The sequence below is a fragment of the Bombyx mandarina genome, chromosome 05 (assembly GCF_030267445.1).
Source record: "Bombyx mandarina strain Sakado chromosome 05, ASM3026744v2".
Classification (NCBI taxonomy): Eukaryota; Metazoa; Arthropoda; class Insecta; order Lepidoptera; family Bombycidae; genus Bombyx; species Bombyx mandarina.
In genome coordinates this window covers 15,494,797-15,512,144 of record NC_143212.1, presented here as the reverse complement: position 1 = coordinate 15,512,144, position 17,348 = coordinate 15,494,797, and the positions used below count along the sequence as shown (strand labels likewise).

The 17,348-nt window shown below is 36.8% G+C and overlaps 1 protein-coding gene across 7 annotated transcripts in view; it reads right to left on the bottom strand.

The window, feature by feature from the left end:
- The window catches only part of Dscam3 (Down syndrome cell adhesion molecule 3), a 319,922-nt gene that overhangs the window by 281,603 nt on the left and 20,971 nt on the right, over positions 1-17,348 (bottom strand). For all 7 annotated transcript variants that reach the window (XR_016323179.1, XR_016323178.1, XM_089727911.1 and 4 more), the window contains exon 3: positions 3,449-3,620. Coding sequence is in view for 5 of the 7 variants with exons in the window: in XM_089727911.1 (XP_089584037.1) it covers positions 3,449-3,620 (172 nt within the window). In the remaining 2 variants the exon portion in view is untranslated. The remainder of the gene's footprint in view (positions 1-3,448; positions 3,621-17,348) is intronic.

Below are 17,348 nucleotides of genomic sequence, written 5' to 3'. Positions count from 1 at the left end.
ACAAAGCCGAGCCGGGCCAGGATTAACGCCATATAAAATATTAAAGAGTATTTCGATCAGTTCGTCAAGCCTAATTAACAAAATAACCCGGAACAAATCACGCACGGTCATCCGGTCCCAAATTAGGATTTTCTGTGTTATAAGGTGTGTTATAAGATACATACTATATACATTTAAATATACATATACATTTATAGATAATGAAAACCCAGACATAGAGCAAACAAACCTGTTCATAATAATACGAATGTTTGTCCGATTGAATTGAAACCACGGCCCTTAGCACAACAGACACGATCGCTAACTACTTCACCACCAAGTCAGTGAGAACTAAGGTACGATGAAATTTGATTCGTTTTTTACGATATTACATAAACTATGACCTGGAATTGCGGTACGCAGCGACTTGGATTTGCCCCTGGCATTGCTGAAGTCCACGGGCGACAGTAACCACTGACAGTAACCACTGACCATCAGGTGGGCCGGGTGCTCGTCTGCATACAAGGGCAATAAAAAAAATCCTTAAAACAATCGTCGCTTAGAAGCCTAATATCAAATATCTTACCCAAAAGTACTAATATATACGGACAACCGAACCCATGGTTGTCTGGACCACTTATGCATAGTCACTGCACATTACTAGCTCGAGCGCAAGAAATTTACAATCTTCTTACTACTCTTCTTATTTTTAAAATCATCCTATCAGAATTACTCGATGATTCTTGGTATTATTTTACATATAGTTTCATGAAATATGGATGTCTTCATAGTCTTAAAACCTGACACGCCTGGTTTACTCGACGCAATATCCGTATTCAAATACAGAGGCTAGGTACAAACATTTTGAGGTATCCGATATCCAATACTCTAAGGTAATACGCAGTAAATATTTATTTTTTGTATTGCTTAGGCGGGACGAGACGTGGATGAGCTCACGGCCCATCTGGTGTTAAGTAGTTACCGGAACCCATAGACAACAACGTAAATGGCATCTAGCTTGAGATATGAGTTCTAAGCTCTCAGTTTTTACAGTACAGGGGCTGCCCTACCCTTCAAACCGAAACACATTACTGCTTCATGGCAGAATTAGGCAGGGCATGGTATCTACCCGTGCGGACTTACAAGACGTCTCACCGCCAGTCTTGCACCACCACATATGCTTTAACCCAGACTATAAACCTTTTTTTTCATAGAAAAACATTTTAAATCTTGCCTAGATTTAAAATGTTTTTCTATAAAAAAAAAGTTGTTGTGTGATTCACTAACAAACATCCAAACATACATATTATAGATTGTTGAGCTCCGTTTGTTTTTTGCTTCTGTATATTTCAAATTCTATCCACGAATGCTTATTACGATGAGAGATCACGGGTTTACTAGGTCATGTTCTCATGGAATGGTCTATAGGCTTCACTTAACATTAGATGGGTCGAGAACTCGTTCACCAATATAATGTATAGTAGGAAAAAAAATTCATCTAGTTTGCGCGCTTATAAACAATTATAGATATATAACACGCAAACAGATTCGCAGAAAACAATTCGTGTTGAGAAATTCACGCCTTTGACGATTCTTCGTAATGGAACAAACAAAATTCTCTGGAATATTCTGAATTTACGGTATCAGGTGTTGATCCATCCTTTACATAATAAAACTGTGACATGTGTGATACGTGTTTGGGAATACATTTACTCGTACGTACGTATAATAAAGATGACAGCAGAAAATATATTTTGTTATTTCTTTGTTTAGTACGGTTTGCAGAAATAAAATTATTATGTAAGCTTTTCCTGTGAACAATTTTGGAGCTCACACGCAAATTAATATAAAATAAAATGCTATAACTGGAGATACTGTCCCACGATATATATGGTGTTAAAACACGGGCCTCTGTAGCTATTTAACAACGTTAATGTCGCCACCCACCTCGAGACATGAGTTGTAAGGTCTCAGATTTTGGCAGCCCCACCCTTCAAATCATTACTGCTTCACGGCAAAAATAGGCAGGGCTAGGGTACTTACCCGTGCCGACTCACAAGATGTCCTACCACCAGTATTTACGCAAATTACAATTTTGTGGGTTTGATTTGATGTCCATGGGCCCTGATAACTACCTAACACCAGTTAGGCCGTGAGCTCATCCATCCACCGAAGCAATATATTTTTTTTATCAAATACAAAAGTGTGTTTGTATATGCGTTAGCGCCATATTTAAATTAAACACATTGGTATTCAGAGATCCGATTCACCATTTATTTGTATTGTGCATAATACTGTAATAACTAATTTATCATATAGAATTACAAAATTCTGAATGTTTACTTATTTTGAAACACGTATAGTGATAATTCAAAGTGAAGCTTATGACTAAATCAAAAAACTATATTTTCGCAATGATTACCACCACCCTGCCTATTTCTGCCGTGAAGCAGTAATGCGTTTCGGTTTGGAGGGCGGGGCAGCCGTTGTAACTTTACTGAGACCTTAGAACTTATATCTCAAGGTGGGCGGCGCATTTACGTTGTAGATGTCTATGGGCTCCAGTAATCACTTAACACCAGGTGGGCTGTGAGCTCATCCACCCATCTAAGTAATAAAAAAAATAAAAAAACGTTACACTTCTTTTGACACGTTTGAGAAAACAGATTGATTCTATTTTTAAGTTTAACCCTTAATTTATTTTAATTTACTGATATGTGTATAAGATTTAATGCAACATTCATGTAAATATTATTTAGTAATAAAATCAAAACCATATTTTTTTTTTTTTGTGAATATTGACTTAATAAACAATTTAAATTCTATAAAGGTGCCCAACTTCGTACTTACACAAAAAAGTTAACTCTATAATTATAGTTGCAAAAATATTTATATAAATAACTAAAATTGTGTATTCATCGAATCTTAGATCTGCAAAGGTTGTAAGAATGTTGACAAAAAAAAACTAGAAATCAAATTACATTTACTTCAGCTGTACTGTTGATAGATTTGAAACAGGCCTTATAAAGATCAAGTTGTATGTTCTTCATTTTAATGAACGCAGATACTAGCAATAGCGGAAAATATAGAAACATAAAATCGAGATAGCTGTCACAAAGGAAATTAAATTTCAATATCCAGGTGATGATTAATAGTCTATTAATTTCCATTTTGAAATTCTTATAAAATTACTAGATGTATCCGTCCGCTTCGCTGGGCATTTAAAACTAACATTATTATTTCTCACCCCCACAAAGATTCTCAACATTAACGCCCCCGCAACTGGTGTGGGGAGTCCAACACCCATATAAATATTAGCCTATCCATTAAGTACATATATTTTCTACATGTATATCAAGTTTCAAGTCAATCGGATGCATGGTTAAGTAATTATAACGGAACATCCGTAAAAACCACTGTAGATTTATATATTAGTATAGATTGTATAGATTTAAATATCACGACTGACCTTAAACCTGGCACGTCGTCCATCTGAGTGCCATCAGGCAGCTGCCAAGCTATCTGCGGTGATGGAAAGCCGTGGGCAGCGCACGAGACCCTTGCTCCGGTAGTGTTCGAGAACAGCAGTTTCGATGGAGGCTCCATCAGGAACACTGGCCCGTGCTCCTGGCCTTCACCACCTAGATTCAAAAGATATATCGAATTTATGAGGAAATTTATTACTAGTGGTAGGACCTAATGTGAGTCCGCACGGGTAGGTACCAACACCCTGCCTATTTCTGCCGTGAAGCAGTAATGGGTTTCGGTTTGAAGGGCGGGGCAGCCGTTGTAACTATACTTGAGACCTTAGAACTTATATCTCAAGGTGGGTGGCGCATTTACGTTGTAGGTGTCTATGGGCTCCAGTGACCACTTAACACCAAGTGGGCTGTGAGCTCGTCCACCCATCTAAGCAATAAATTAAACAACAACGAGAAATACTTGTATTGGATATCGGTGATATTTGTCCAGTGTCTTTCATGAGCAAATCTGGAAACTAAAGGGCAATTACATTTAAAATAGTCGATATTGTGGAAACCGGACCTTATGTCTCCAAGATTTCGTTCCAAATTCAAACAGTTCCATGTATACAGCTAATTATACAGATAGAGTTGAGCGTTGATAACATTGTTAAAATGACAGGCAGACAAGCGGTTTTGGGCGTACGGCACGCGATTTGAATTTCAAACCGGAGTTAAACTGGTTTAAACCGGAATACGTTGCAGCTTTCCGGTTAAGCGTGATTTGTGATTAACGTCATCCCGTATTATGATGATATTATGCAATCCCACACTATCGACTTTAAGTTTAGTCCGCTACATCTTCAACTAGCATTTGATTTAAATTTTCTTTCCTTTTCTCAAATTCAGGCGAAAAGTTCCACAGTTAAAGGCCCTATGTTAGTACCGTAAAATCTAGATATAGATATAGAAGCTTTAAAATTACATTAAATTAGCCAAATACATTGAAAATGATCGGGAACCAAATCTGAATTTGGGGTTATTCAAATGTCACAATGGACCGATCTATGTTGGCTTCATCTACAGATAACCACAACGTACTTAATTCTGTTTTTTTTTTTAAATTCTATAGAGCAAAGAAAAACCTATAAAATATAAATGTTTGAGGACTGCTCCATTGGTCATTGTTCCGTGATACATACAACGAACACACATACGAAGTAAATACAACTACATACATACTTGCTGTGAGTGTTACACGTTCTAAACTATTATTTACGCTATGTTGAGTTTTGTCATTCTCGAAAACTCTAATTTAAGAAGCTTTAAGGTACAAAGACCCGACACACTTGAAAGCGCAAGTACCTTCTTTGTTGATCAGAAAGGTGATTTAAATAGCCAACGCTCATCAAAGGAGCGAAAGGTATTGATTTTGAGGTCATGCTATAGAGATGCGGCACTAAAAAATCAAATTCTTTTCAAGCCTCGTATGAAAGTTGCTTTCGGTTTTTTTATTCTTTAAATAATAGGACGAGTTTACATCTCATTTGGTGTTTAGTCACCAGAGTCCATAGACAACAAAAACGTAAATGCTGTCATCCACCTTAAGACATGAGTTCCAAGTTTCAGTTTAGAGTAGAATATTGCACAATAAAAAATATAAATCATTGTGGCTTTTAAAATCTCAAGGCCCTTTTGAAGGAGGCTTAATGATTAACCGAAAACTGAAGAGATGATCTTGTTTGTCTGTTAGATGTTTTATTTCACTATACACCGGATGCCAAAGGGTTACCGTGGTCATTACAACGGCCAGCTATCTTCAGGTACATGGTCAAAGTAACAAATGTGTTCTATTTTGTTTGCGTAGACTTAATTTCGACTCATAGGTGGTTCTGGTATGATACCAGATACATTTATTAGGTATTTTGGATACTAGTGATACCCATACCAGTGGTACACAAAATATGCAAGAATATCTTAGCTTGGGACGATTGAAATTTTAATTGTAATGAAGGCAAATGTTCTAAAACTTTTAAAGAGCTTTTGGAGTGTTGTAAAGTTGACACTTGACCTTTTATCAGTTGGATCTGGAGGAGCAGACTTCTCATAGTCGTGGTTCGTGGTTTGTGGTATAAATGTTCACGTGTGTAAAGTACCCCGTTTCTATTGGCACTGACAATAGAAACACACTCTAAGTTTCATTAAACAACATTAAAATGTTGCGGGCTCAGATCACGTTGGGGTGACCAATAAAGACCTTTCATATAGGGTCTCATTAACGAAACATGCTCATCTATATATTGTCTTTTATTTTAAATATCAATCAGTTTTTATGAAAGTCCTTTACATATAAATTTTCTTCATCCTTTTTTTTGGCAATGTCATCTGTCATTACTCCTTTTATTTTTCGACTTAGTATAGGTTGAAGACTGTGTACATAGATATGGTAGTCAGTTACTAAATCGCCAAAAGATTCTTACAGGTGTTTTAGTTGTGGTAGTCTCGGATCCAAAGAAATAGACTTCAATTGACTCCAAATTTATATCTTAAGGTATGAAATGATATTCGTGCTGCGTGCTCTTAAAAAACAAACGAGTATTGTGGTAACAAGGGTTAAGCTTATTATGAAAATACGTACGAATATATGTATTTCCAGGAATTGTAAGTGTTAGGGCATATTGTGAGTCTATTGGCAAGTAACGCATTCCTGGCTATTTTTCAGAGAAGAAGTCATGGATTCCGGTTGGATGCTGCTCGACATCTGATATGCAATTAAAACTTTAACCTCACACCTCGATCGGGTTACGGCATTTATGTGATGATTAATCACTACATAGTATAAAACAAAGTCGCTTTCTCTGTCCCTATATCCCTGTTTATGCTTAAATCTTCAAAACTACGCAACGGATTTTGATGCGGTTTTTTTAATAGATAGAGTGATTGAAGAAGAAGTTTATATGTATAATAACATCCATTAAATAGTGGAGAAATCAATAATAAATTACAGGTTCCGAAGCGAAGCGAGGGCGGGTCGCTAGCTTGAAATAAGATTAAAACCTATTTACGTAAAATTAAACCCTGATTTTAATTTAAAAACAAAGGAAAGCTTTTCTAAGGCGGAAACTGAAATTTCAGTTCGAAAAATTATGTCATAGCCAAATTGTACTTGTTAGCGATGCGTTAAATATAAATTTGGAGCTGTGATTAGTATATTTGGTGTATGTTTGTTTGTATGGTGAATTTGTTTTGTTAGGACAAGTTAACAAAAGTTTTAGCTTAGTTTTAAATTAACAAGATTTGTAAGAGGGAGTGCGCGGGGTTCAACGAGAGGTGAGGGGGCCTCGGACCGATGACCTGAGGCGAACGAAGTCAGTGCTGTTACCAAACCAACGAACGCCGCGCGCTTCCTAACCACTAAAATTTTTGTCATCCGACGCCACTTTAGGACATAAATATTTTTCTCACAAAAAAACCTCTGTTAGTGCATTCCACCAACCTACGAACCAACATAAATTACAGTACTCGAAATTCAAACACTTCAAACAATAGTAAATGTTCTTTGTAGAAAGACGTAAGTCGTTGTTTTGAATATCAAAGACGTATTTGGAGCTATTTTTCTTTCTAGTGACATCTTCAAGCAGTTGTTGATGTAATGATATCAAGCACTCATAAAACTTTATGTGCAAAACAGCGGATTCTTCAATTATTTGTTGTTTAGGCTCTTCCAAATTTTAAACGATAGTTACGAAATATATCAATCACGTAAACTAGATGGCTTTTTTTTTGTAACGCCATCTTGTTGTCTTTAAAGCAGTAAAAATAGTATTATTATTCACCAATAGAATATGTCGGGAAGAGTCATAAAGTTGATTATCGATAAAGGAAAACACGAATAAAACAACATTTTCTGAAAATAAATCGTAGCTAGATCGATTTATCGCCCCCGAAATACAGGAGTGTATACTAAATTTTATGAAAACCGTTGGAGCCGTTTCCGAGATTCAGATTATATATATACAATATTTGCTCGTTTAAAGGTATAAGATTTCTAACTTTTGCGAGTATGATGCTGTGATGTTTTTTTTATTCTTCTTCTTCTTCCAGTGCCTCTTCAATCCTGAAGGTTGGCCGTTGGCTTCGTGTATTCATCTCTATCAGCGGCCAGTCGGAACAGCTGTTCGACGAAGGCAATACCGGTCCACTCTCGGATATTCCGGAGCCATGACTTCTTTCTTCGCCCAGCACGTCTCTTTCCGTCCACTTTGCCCATCATTATAATTTTTTTTATAGCGGTAGTTATTCGTAAGCGCGTTTTAAGTACCTGTTTCTTTACCTATCCATGAAATTCGAGCGCTGGTATAAACGCATCTCTCAATAGAAACACACTGAACGGACACCAAAACTCCTCAACAGTCCTAAACGACGCAACGCTGATTTTGCTGCTATTCGAAATTCAGTTTTTTTTCCTACCTAAGCTGATAGCCTTGAGAGGCTATGCCAGCAAAACCTAACAAGTAGATGAGCTCTCGGGGCTCCAACCTGGAGGCGTTGCTAACACTAGCCCTAGCAAGAGCAGTGCTTCGTAGAAGTACTGGTAGTAGGACCTCTTGTGAGTCCGCACGGGTAGGTACTACCACCCCGCCTATTTTGGCAGTGAAGCAGTAATGCATTTCGGTTTGAAGGGTGTGGCAACCGTTGTAACTATACTGAGACCTTAAAACTTGTATCTCAAGGTGGGTGGCGCATTTACGTTGTAGACGTGTATGGGCTCCGGTAATCACTTAACCACCAGGTGGGCTGTGAGCTCGTCCAGTCATCTAAGCAATAAAAAAAAAATATACCACCGGATCGGAAACTCAAACCATTGAGAAGATCCGGCAAGAAACTCAATGGGCTGTGTCAATAGATTAGTTTATTCTTTTTTTTTTCGTACCTATGCTGATAGCCTTGAGAGGCTATTTCAGCTTCACCCTAACGTTTGTGGGTAAGCTCACGGGGCTCAAGCCGGAGTGTTGCTAACACTGACCCTAGCAAGAGCAGTGCTTCGCAGAATCTACCACCGGATCGGAAACGCGACCCACTGAGAAGATCCGGCGAGAAACTCAGCGGGCTGTGTCTATGGGCTAATTCGCGGACGGTGACCGGTGTTAGTTTACTCGCCAAACTCTAAAGCTTAAATTCAGTTCAATATCATGTCTATTTAAGTCAGTTTTCATGTTTTTCAAAATGACATTACAGAACACCCATTCGTTAAGCCCGCGTTTCTATACGTACAATAGTGGACAATGTCCCTTTGTTACGAAAACTCAGTTCGCGATGTCGGCTGAATTTCATTTGTATTCAACAAACAAATTTATCGTTTGTTATATCGTGCTGTTGAATGAAAAATTATTATTTGGATACCTACTCAAATGTAATTATATGGTTTTATGTATTCTAACGTGCATGGATTTAATGAAAGTAGCAGTATGTGTCGACAATAACTATGATGATATTTATGATGATAATTTGAATTATCATAGCGTTGTAAGCTGTATGTATTATTTTTTAACTTTTTAATTATTTTTTATTGCTTAGATAGATGGACGAGCTCACAGCCCGCCTGGTGTTAAGTGGTTACTGGAGCCCATAAACATCCACAACGCAAATGTGCCACCCACCCTGAGATATAAGTTCTAAGGTCTCGAGTAACGGCTGCCCCACCCTTCATACCGAAACGCATTACTGCTTCACGGCAGAAATAGGCAAGGTGATGGTACCTACCCGCGTGGACTTACAAGAGGTCCTATCACCAGTAAATTGACATGTAAAATGACATTTTAATATAAAGTCATCATTATCCTGCCCTTTTCCCAGTTACCTGGGGTCAGCGCAACATGTTTTCTCCTTCCATACTCTTCTATCATATACTATTTCTTCGGTCACTCCCCTCTTACCCATATCATCTTTCACGCAATCCATCCATTTCTTCTTAGATCTACCTCTTCCTCTATATCCTTCCACATTCATAGTTAACATTTTCTTACCAACCTCTTTTTCATTTCGTGCACATGTCTATACCATCCCAAACGCACACTTCTCAGCTTCTCTGTCACAGGTACCACTTTCAGACTTCCTCTAACATATTCATTCCGTATTCTATCCATTCTCGTTATTCCACACATCCATCGCAACATTCGCATATCTGCTGTATGCAATCGCCTTTCATCCGCCACTTTAGAGGTCCAACAAGCTGATCTATACAAGACGGCAGGCCTTATTAAAGTCTTATATATCTTCCCTTTTAGGGGAAGAGGAATGTGTGAGTCACATTTTAATATAAAGTAGATGTATTAAAAAGTTAGCTGCGTGATCTAGAATAAAATCTCCATCTTTTCGCGTAGGCGACGTCAAAGGCGGCTAAATTTAGAGAATAGGAAGCAACGTTCACTAAGTACCAGCGTACTGCGAACGCTAGCTGTCATTTATTTGGTGGTATTGTATATTCTAGGCATTCTGTATATTGTATATATCAGAGGAAGTGTGTAAGTAGCCCCGGTAATCAACAAATTAAAGAGCAGACGGTTAGCGTGGTATGGACATGTGATGCGTAGAGAGAAGATGTATGTGACTAGGAGATGTATGGAAATGGCAGTATAAGGTAGAGGGGGAAGAGGTCGACTGAAGAAGATATGGACTTGCAGCCTATAAGAGACGTACTGGTCATTTCTTAACTGATAATTGAAAAGAGAATAGGGTGGTAAAATCGAAACAACTACTGAAGCGGTACGCAAAGGGACATAGAAAAATGTTGTTTACGGATGAGAATTTTTTTACAATTGAGCAACATTTTAACAAACAAAATGACCGTTTTTATGCTCAAAGGTCTAAGGAAGCTTTCCAATTAGTCGATAGAGTGCAACGTGGGCACTATCCGACTTCAGTGATGGTTTGGTGGGGTGTTGGCTATGAAGGAGTGACTGAGCCATACTTTTGTGAAAAAGGTATCAAAACATCGGCACAAGTGTATCAAGATACCATTCTTGATACACTACCATTGGTAGTAAAGCCCCTTAACAACACCATGTTCAATAATCAAGAATGGTCCTTCCAGCAAGACTCGGCGTCAGGTCATAAAGCTCGGTCTACGCAGTCTTGGTTGGAAGCGAACGTTTCGGACTTCATCAGAGCTGAAGACTGGCCGTCGTCTAGTCCCGATCTTAATCCGCTGGATTATGATTTATGGTCAGTTTTAGAGAGTACGGCTTGATCTAAACGCCATGATAATTTGGAGTCCCTAAAACAATCCGTACGATTGGCAGTGAAAATTTTTCCCATGGAAAGAGTGCGTGCTTCTATTGATAACTGGCCTCAACGTTTAAAGGACTGTATTGCAGCCAATGGAGACCACTTCGAATAAGCTTTTGATACTTTGTTTAATTTTTTTATATTTTTAATTGTAACAGTATTTATGGCCAGACTAAGTATAGATATATATGTGTGTTGTGTCAAATATATAGTTGTGTGTGTAATGTTTTTTTCATTGATTAAATGTATTTTTTACGCATAATTAAAAAAAAGATGAACATTCTGCACTCCTTCTCTATATTCTCTATAAGTGTGGGAAATTTCATACTCCTCCGTCACATATTAATATATAGATTTATAAAAAATATTATAGTTTTTTATTTTTATTTAGAACAAAATCTAAATAAAAGTTAGACTGAAACATGCGACCAAGAAACTTTATGTTAATCAAAAGTCGCAGTAGCGCCCTCGGGAATGCAACCCCGTTTATAACATAATTAAAAGTTTGTTCTGCTTCTTGTAAAGGCTTTACTACAAAAGGTCACTTTGATTTCATGAATTTTTCAAAACAATTATATTGAAAACTTAGCGGAGAGAAGATATGGTCTAATATAGGAATAGTATTAAGAGATTTTCGGTCTACTCATGGGCTTGCTATTTCACAATCATACGTTCGTTATACTAGATTATAATCTTATATTATTTTCTTAATTATCTTCTTTTACTACCTACCTTAAGCATTGGTGAGTCCGCATGTACAGAGTAAGAATATGAAGCAAATAATAGACGGTGACATATATTGGCGGTCTTATCGTTGAAAGCGATCTCTTCCAGCAACCTTGCAGGGAGAGGAATAAGCAAACTGAACGGTGCTATATCTTAATAAACTTACATAAAAATATATACTTATATACACATGTGAAAAATAAATACAATATAAGATAGACTTACATACGATTAAATACAAATCATCATTATCATCATTATCCTGCCCTTCTCCCAGTCACCTGGGGTCGGCGCAACATATTTTCTCCTTCCATACTCTTCTATCATATACCATTTCTTCGCTCACTCCCCTCTTACCCATATCGTCTTCCACACAATCCATCCATTTCTTCTTAAGTCTACCTTTTCCTCTATATCCTTCCACATTCATAGTTAACGCTCTCTTACCAACCTCATTTTCATTTCGTCTTATCACATGTCCATATCATCCCAAATAAATACTAAAAATATGCAAGTAAATACAAAATAAGTAGCAACTTGTACAGTTGTATCGTAGGAGCCATATTATTGTGCAAGGTAGTACGATTTTAATTAAATAGTAGAGAAATTCTTAAGGAGTAACATAGGATTGTGAACAATTAAATAAACAGCTTATATTCAGAACAATAACCAACGCTCGTTGTATTGTGTAGTGTAATTTAAAAAAAAAAAAAGTACACTGAAGCACAAAAGTTTCGAATTACGCAACGCGGTTAGAGGACCGAGAATGTTTTTGCCATTGTTTTTCAACACTTTTACGTTCGGTTTTTAAAAACTCAATGACGTATATGTCGAATGTTTTGTTGACTGTACCTTTTAAAACAAAGTTCGGTTCGGGTCGAATTCGAATGAATTGAAAATGATTTTTCATTTCGTAGCTTTTTTGTGTTGAATATCCATTGTTCTAAAAAAAAAACGATTCCGCGATATTTTGACTTATAAACTAGTGCCTCACTAATATATAAAACGCATTTTTTGTGTATGTACAGAAAGGTCGTCAATAAATAATTTACTATCTTAATTTACATGAAGAATTATGGATTGTTTTATTTGTATGAAGAAGCAGCGATTTCAATGCCGAAAAAGAAATTAAAGTTGTTTTTTGATTGACTTTACAAACCTTTTCCAATTTAATCTGATATCTCTTTACATCAAAACTCAATAAAAAGGTAAGTACAAGCTATAAATGATATTCAGGTTTCGTTGTAAAATAAAAATGTAGTCATCATTTATATACACCATCAGTCACTTAAATTGGCTGTCCATTAGTTTCGTCATTATCAGGATAATTACTTTATCATTATGACAACACGAGTACCATCTCCTGTCTAACCACGTTAAAGACGTATCAAGAAAGTTTGTGGAGAGAAATTTATAGAAAAGCCAAATGATGGCAAAAATTATATATATACATATTGAAACGCGGCCAAAGTTTTTTTATTTTTTTTATTGCTTATATGGGTGGACGAGCTCACAGCCCACCTGACGTTAAGTGGTTACTGGTGAAACTGAAAAGGCCTCCGTGCCACCAGTAATACTTCAATCATGAAAAAATAAGTTATCATCTCAAATAATTCCTCCGAGCACTCTCGATAGTAAATATTGTTTTTTTATGGCATAGATGGGAGAAAAAGCCCACCATGTCACCGAAGTCCGTTGACATCCTAACGTGAATATCTTAGACCGGTGACGCTGATATGGTCTCTCTAGACCGCCAGCTTAGGTAGAAAAAAAAAGTAAATGTCGCCACTCAGCTTGAGATATGAGATCGAAATCTCAATTGGATTGTTTATTGGCGTTCATGTAAACTTCGCGACAATGTATGTAGAATATAAATTTTGTTGTAACAATATTTTAGCTAATGTCCATAGTTAGTCATAAAAACATTGTAATCATGTGTGAAAACTTGTAATAAATTTACTAGTCCGTAAACATTTGTATACGTATAAATTCTCATTAAACGTAGCAATGTTGTATTCGCGTCCCGAAAAAACAAATCAAACAACCCAAAGCACGTACCTGCGTCTCTATTAATTAATCTATAACGTGATAACCATAAAAGCAGATTCGCAATGAAAACCGACACGGAAGGAAGGCGCCGACAAGAACGAATGGAGACATAATCTTTTATTTTTATGACTAAAAGACTTTCGCGTGAATCTCACAGAAAAAAAAACCGAGTAACCGGTATATTTCGAGTGTCATTTATCATTTTGAGCGGGAAAATATGGTGACAGCGCGGACGTGGTGTCGCTAACGGGTTTCTACGGAGGGCGTGTACGGGCTGATATATTTGTGACTTTTTTCTTTTAAGACAATTTCGCTGATTTCCAATGTGTGAACCTTACAAGTATACTTGGATAAGATCGCTACGAAATGAGGTGCACTTAACGTCTTTTTTCTACGTAATTTACAAAAAATACTCAGCGTGAATAGTAGCGATATTTCAAGTATTTTTACTGGTGGTAGGACCTCTTGTGAGTCCGCACGAATGGTAGATACCACCACCCCGCCTATTTCTGCCGTGAAGTGAAGTGAAGCAGTAATGCGTTTCGGCTTGAAGGGTGGGGCAGCCGTTGTAACTATACTGAAACCTTAGAACTCATATCTTAAGGTGGATGGCGCATTTACGTCGTAGATGTGTATGGGCTCCAGTAAACACTTAACACCAGGTGGGCTGTGATACCGTCCACCCATTTAAGCAATAAAAAAATAATCTTATATTGTCGGAGGGGATAGGGAGACTATGTTCCAAAGAACTAAAACTAAAAGGGACGATTTTGAATCATACCGATCTTTTGTTAAGCTGCGTTTGATCTAAGTTATCATGAACTTTCATAATTTTGTTCATCGTAACAAACTAAACCAATATAATAAATAGCATACGCTGAATCCACGAGGATTTATACTACGCTTAATATTATGAAATTTACATAAAAGGTCCGCGGAAGTCACTTTAGATACATAATTTGCATATATATTAGCAACGTGTACAGCCCAAGGAAAGTTCGACTATGTTTTCGAATCGATAAGTTTGAAATTTGAATTTAACACATGTAACACATTCAACACTTTTATATTTAGCTCGAAGCTTATTGAAGACTAGCCGTACTCGCCCGCTTCGATGTGCATTTAAAATTAACATTATTATTTATGGTAATTATTATTAGGGAGTCCAACACTCATATAAATATAAACCTATCCATTAAGTACATGTATTTTCTACACGGATACCAAGTTTCAAGTCAATCGGATGCATGGTCCAGTAGTTATAACGGAACATCCGTAAAAACCACTGTAGATTTATATATTAGTATAAATGGATACCAAGTTTCAAGTCAATCGGATGCACGGTCCAGTAGTTATAAAGGAACATTCGTAAAAACTACTGTAGATTTAGATATTAGTATAGCATATGATATTACAGAGTTGTGAATGTGTGATCCAAAGAAAGTACATCGTTTTTTTTTGAGAGATGATTTTGTAGCAGAAACTCCGAAATCCTCAGCATGAAGTTCCCTTGAATTTAGCGCACTGGTGCATTCCTGTCTTTGATACACACTCACACACACACACACACACGCGCACGCACGCACGCACGCACGCACGTACACATTGAGCCGTGTGCTCGACAACTCTGCAGTGCCGATTTCTCTGCGTACATACGGCTCATAATCGTTTAGCTGATCCGTGTACTACGAGTGATATTAAGGTCCGGTAGGTACCACTATAAAGCTATTCCACTATTTTTTTAAACGATGGGACAGCCACTTTCTGACACAATTGAGATTTCGACTTCGTATGGTGATTTCTATAGAGTAGGTGGACACTGCATTGACCAACACGTCGAGCTGTAGTCGCAATAGTTTTAAATCGGCCATCTCACTCTACAAGCCGGATTGCATAAAATTAATAATTCTCGACAAAAATATTTGAGACTGTTGTAATCACTCATGCGGATCTAAAAATGTTTGACCACCAATAAAGTTACATGGAAATTGGTGGATTTCGGTAGGAAAGAATGCGTCTGAGCTTAGAGAATTGAATAAGAGTCGCCAGAGAGAAGTGGCAAGATTCGCAATATAGTATCTGCTAATTAATATTCGAACCAGAATTATTAATTATTTATAATAAAACCTTAAGCGGATTTCAGAAGATTACTCTTGTGTTGGATATAATTATGTGTGGTGCCACGCCAAGTTCCCTCGCAAATCAAGTTAATTCTTTAAGCGCTTTCACTCGTGTATTAGCTCCCAATTAAAATTTGCACAAAGCGGATTAATTCTTTATTAAGCGAGATTAATTAGTTATTTTTTAAAGTTACGATCGAATACAGTAGACAATTTAAGCAAGTACTAAATTTCCATTCTTCTAAACTATCCATCAAGTCGAAAAATATTCTAGATAAAGACATTGATTAAACACTAGTGGTCCCGCAGTGCCTAGTCGAAGTACGATTATAACTAATTGAAATTCTAAGTTTAATCGTTAGCATGGTTTTATTGTCAAACACTAATATACTTCTAACATAATCACAGATTTCGCCAAAACTACACTATAGATAAGTAATAATAAAGACAAAAGATATTAAGTAGTAGTAGTAGTTTTATTTTTTCAACTGGAAAGGCAAAGGTATCATACCATACAGCCTAATATTTTCTATATTTTTTATAAACGAAAAATGATATTATAAAATGAAATCAAGTTAATTAATATGAAACATGACATAAAATGAAATGAAATAAAAAAGAAATGGAATGAAATGAAATGAGATGAGATGATATGGGATGGAGTATAATGTCAGTAAAATGGTGGTTGGTCATTTACTGAGATTTTTTGAGTAGACTTTTTGGAGGATCCCGAGAAGATACGTCCAGCGGCTTTGATTCATTTTCCCACATTTATTAATCAGTTAATAAACCACCGTTATTACGCATTTAAACCTGAAGAAACACTAAATAGACAAAATAAAACAAATCACACAACTTCACTCCTCGCGTTCCCGCCAAAAAGAGTCTAAAAAATATTAATCTATTCTTAATATGACCATAGACTAACAATAACAACAGTTTGACTATTAACAATAAGCAAAGAGTACATTTATATGTATGTGTTGTGTAAAATACATGGTAGTGTGTGTAATGTTATTTTAATTGATTTAATGTATTTTTAAGCATTATTTAAAAAAAACATTAGCATTCTGCACTCCTTCTCAATATTCTGTATAATTGTAGGAAATTTAATACTCCTCCGTCCGCGCAATTTTCGTAAAAAGGGGTACGAAGTTTTTGCTTCACGTATTAATATATAAATTGTGAAAATCTTTTAAAGTCTAACATCATTTTAAGGCATGCACCATGCGGCAATTATTCGAAATAGCCTTAACTCGAGATTTTTAATATTTTACCTATGAAGCTCTACATAGCAAAAAAAAATCCATTCAGTATCGTAATGGCTATTTATTATCCGTTCAATGAGGCATTGCTGGTGAGCTACCGAGCCGATATTTGCGCGATGACCCTAAATCTCCTGCATTTTTTCTGCTTAATAAAGATAAGTATTTCACGCTGTATTCTGATAAGTATTTCTTGCTAGTGGTACGAGTAGGACCTCTTGTGAGTCCGCGCGGGTAGGTACCACCACCGCAGTAATACGTTTCGGTGTGAAGGGTGAAGCAGCCGCTTTAACTGTACTTGAGACCTTAGAACTTATATCTCAAGGTAGTGGCGCATTTACGCCGTAGATGTCTATGGACTCCAGTAACCACTTAACACCAGGTGGGCTGTGAGATCATCCACCAATCTAGGCAAAAAAAAAAGTTTCATATTTCACGCGTTTGAGGCTTTACCAAGACGC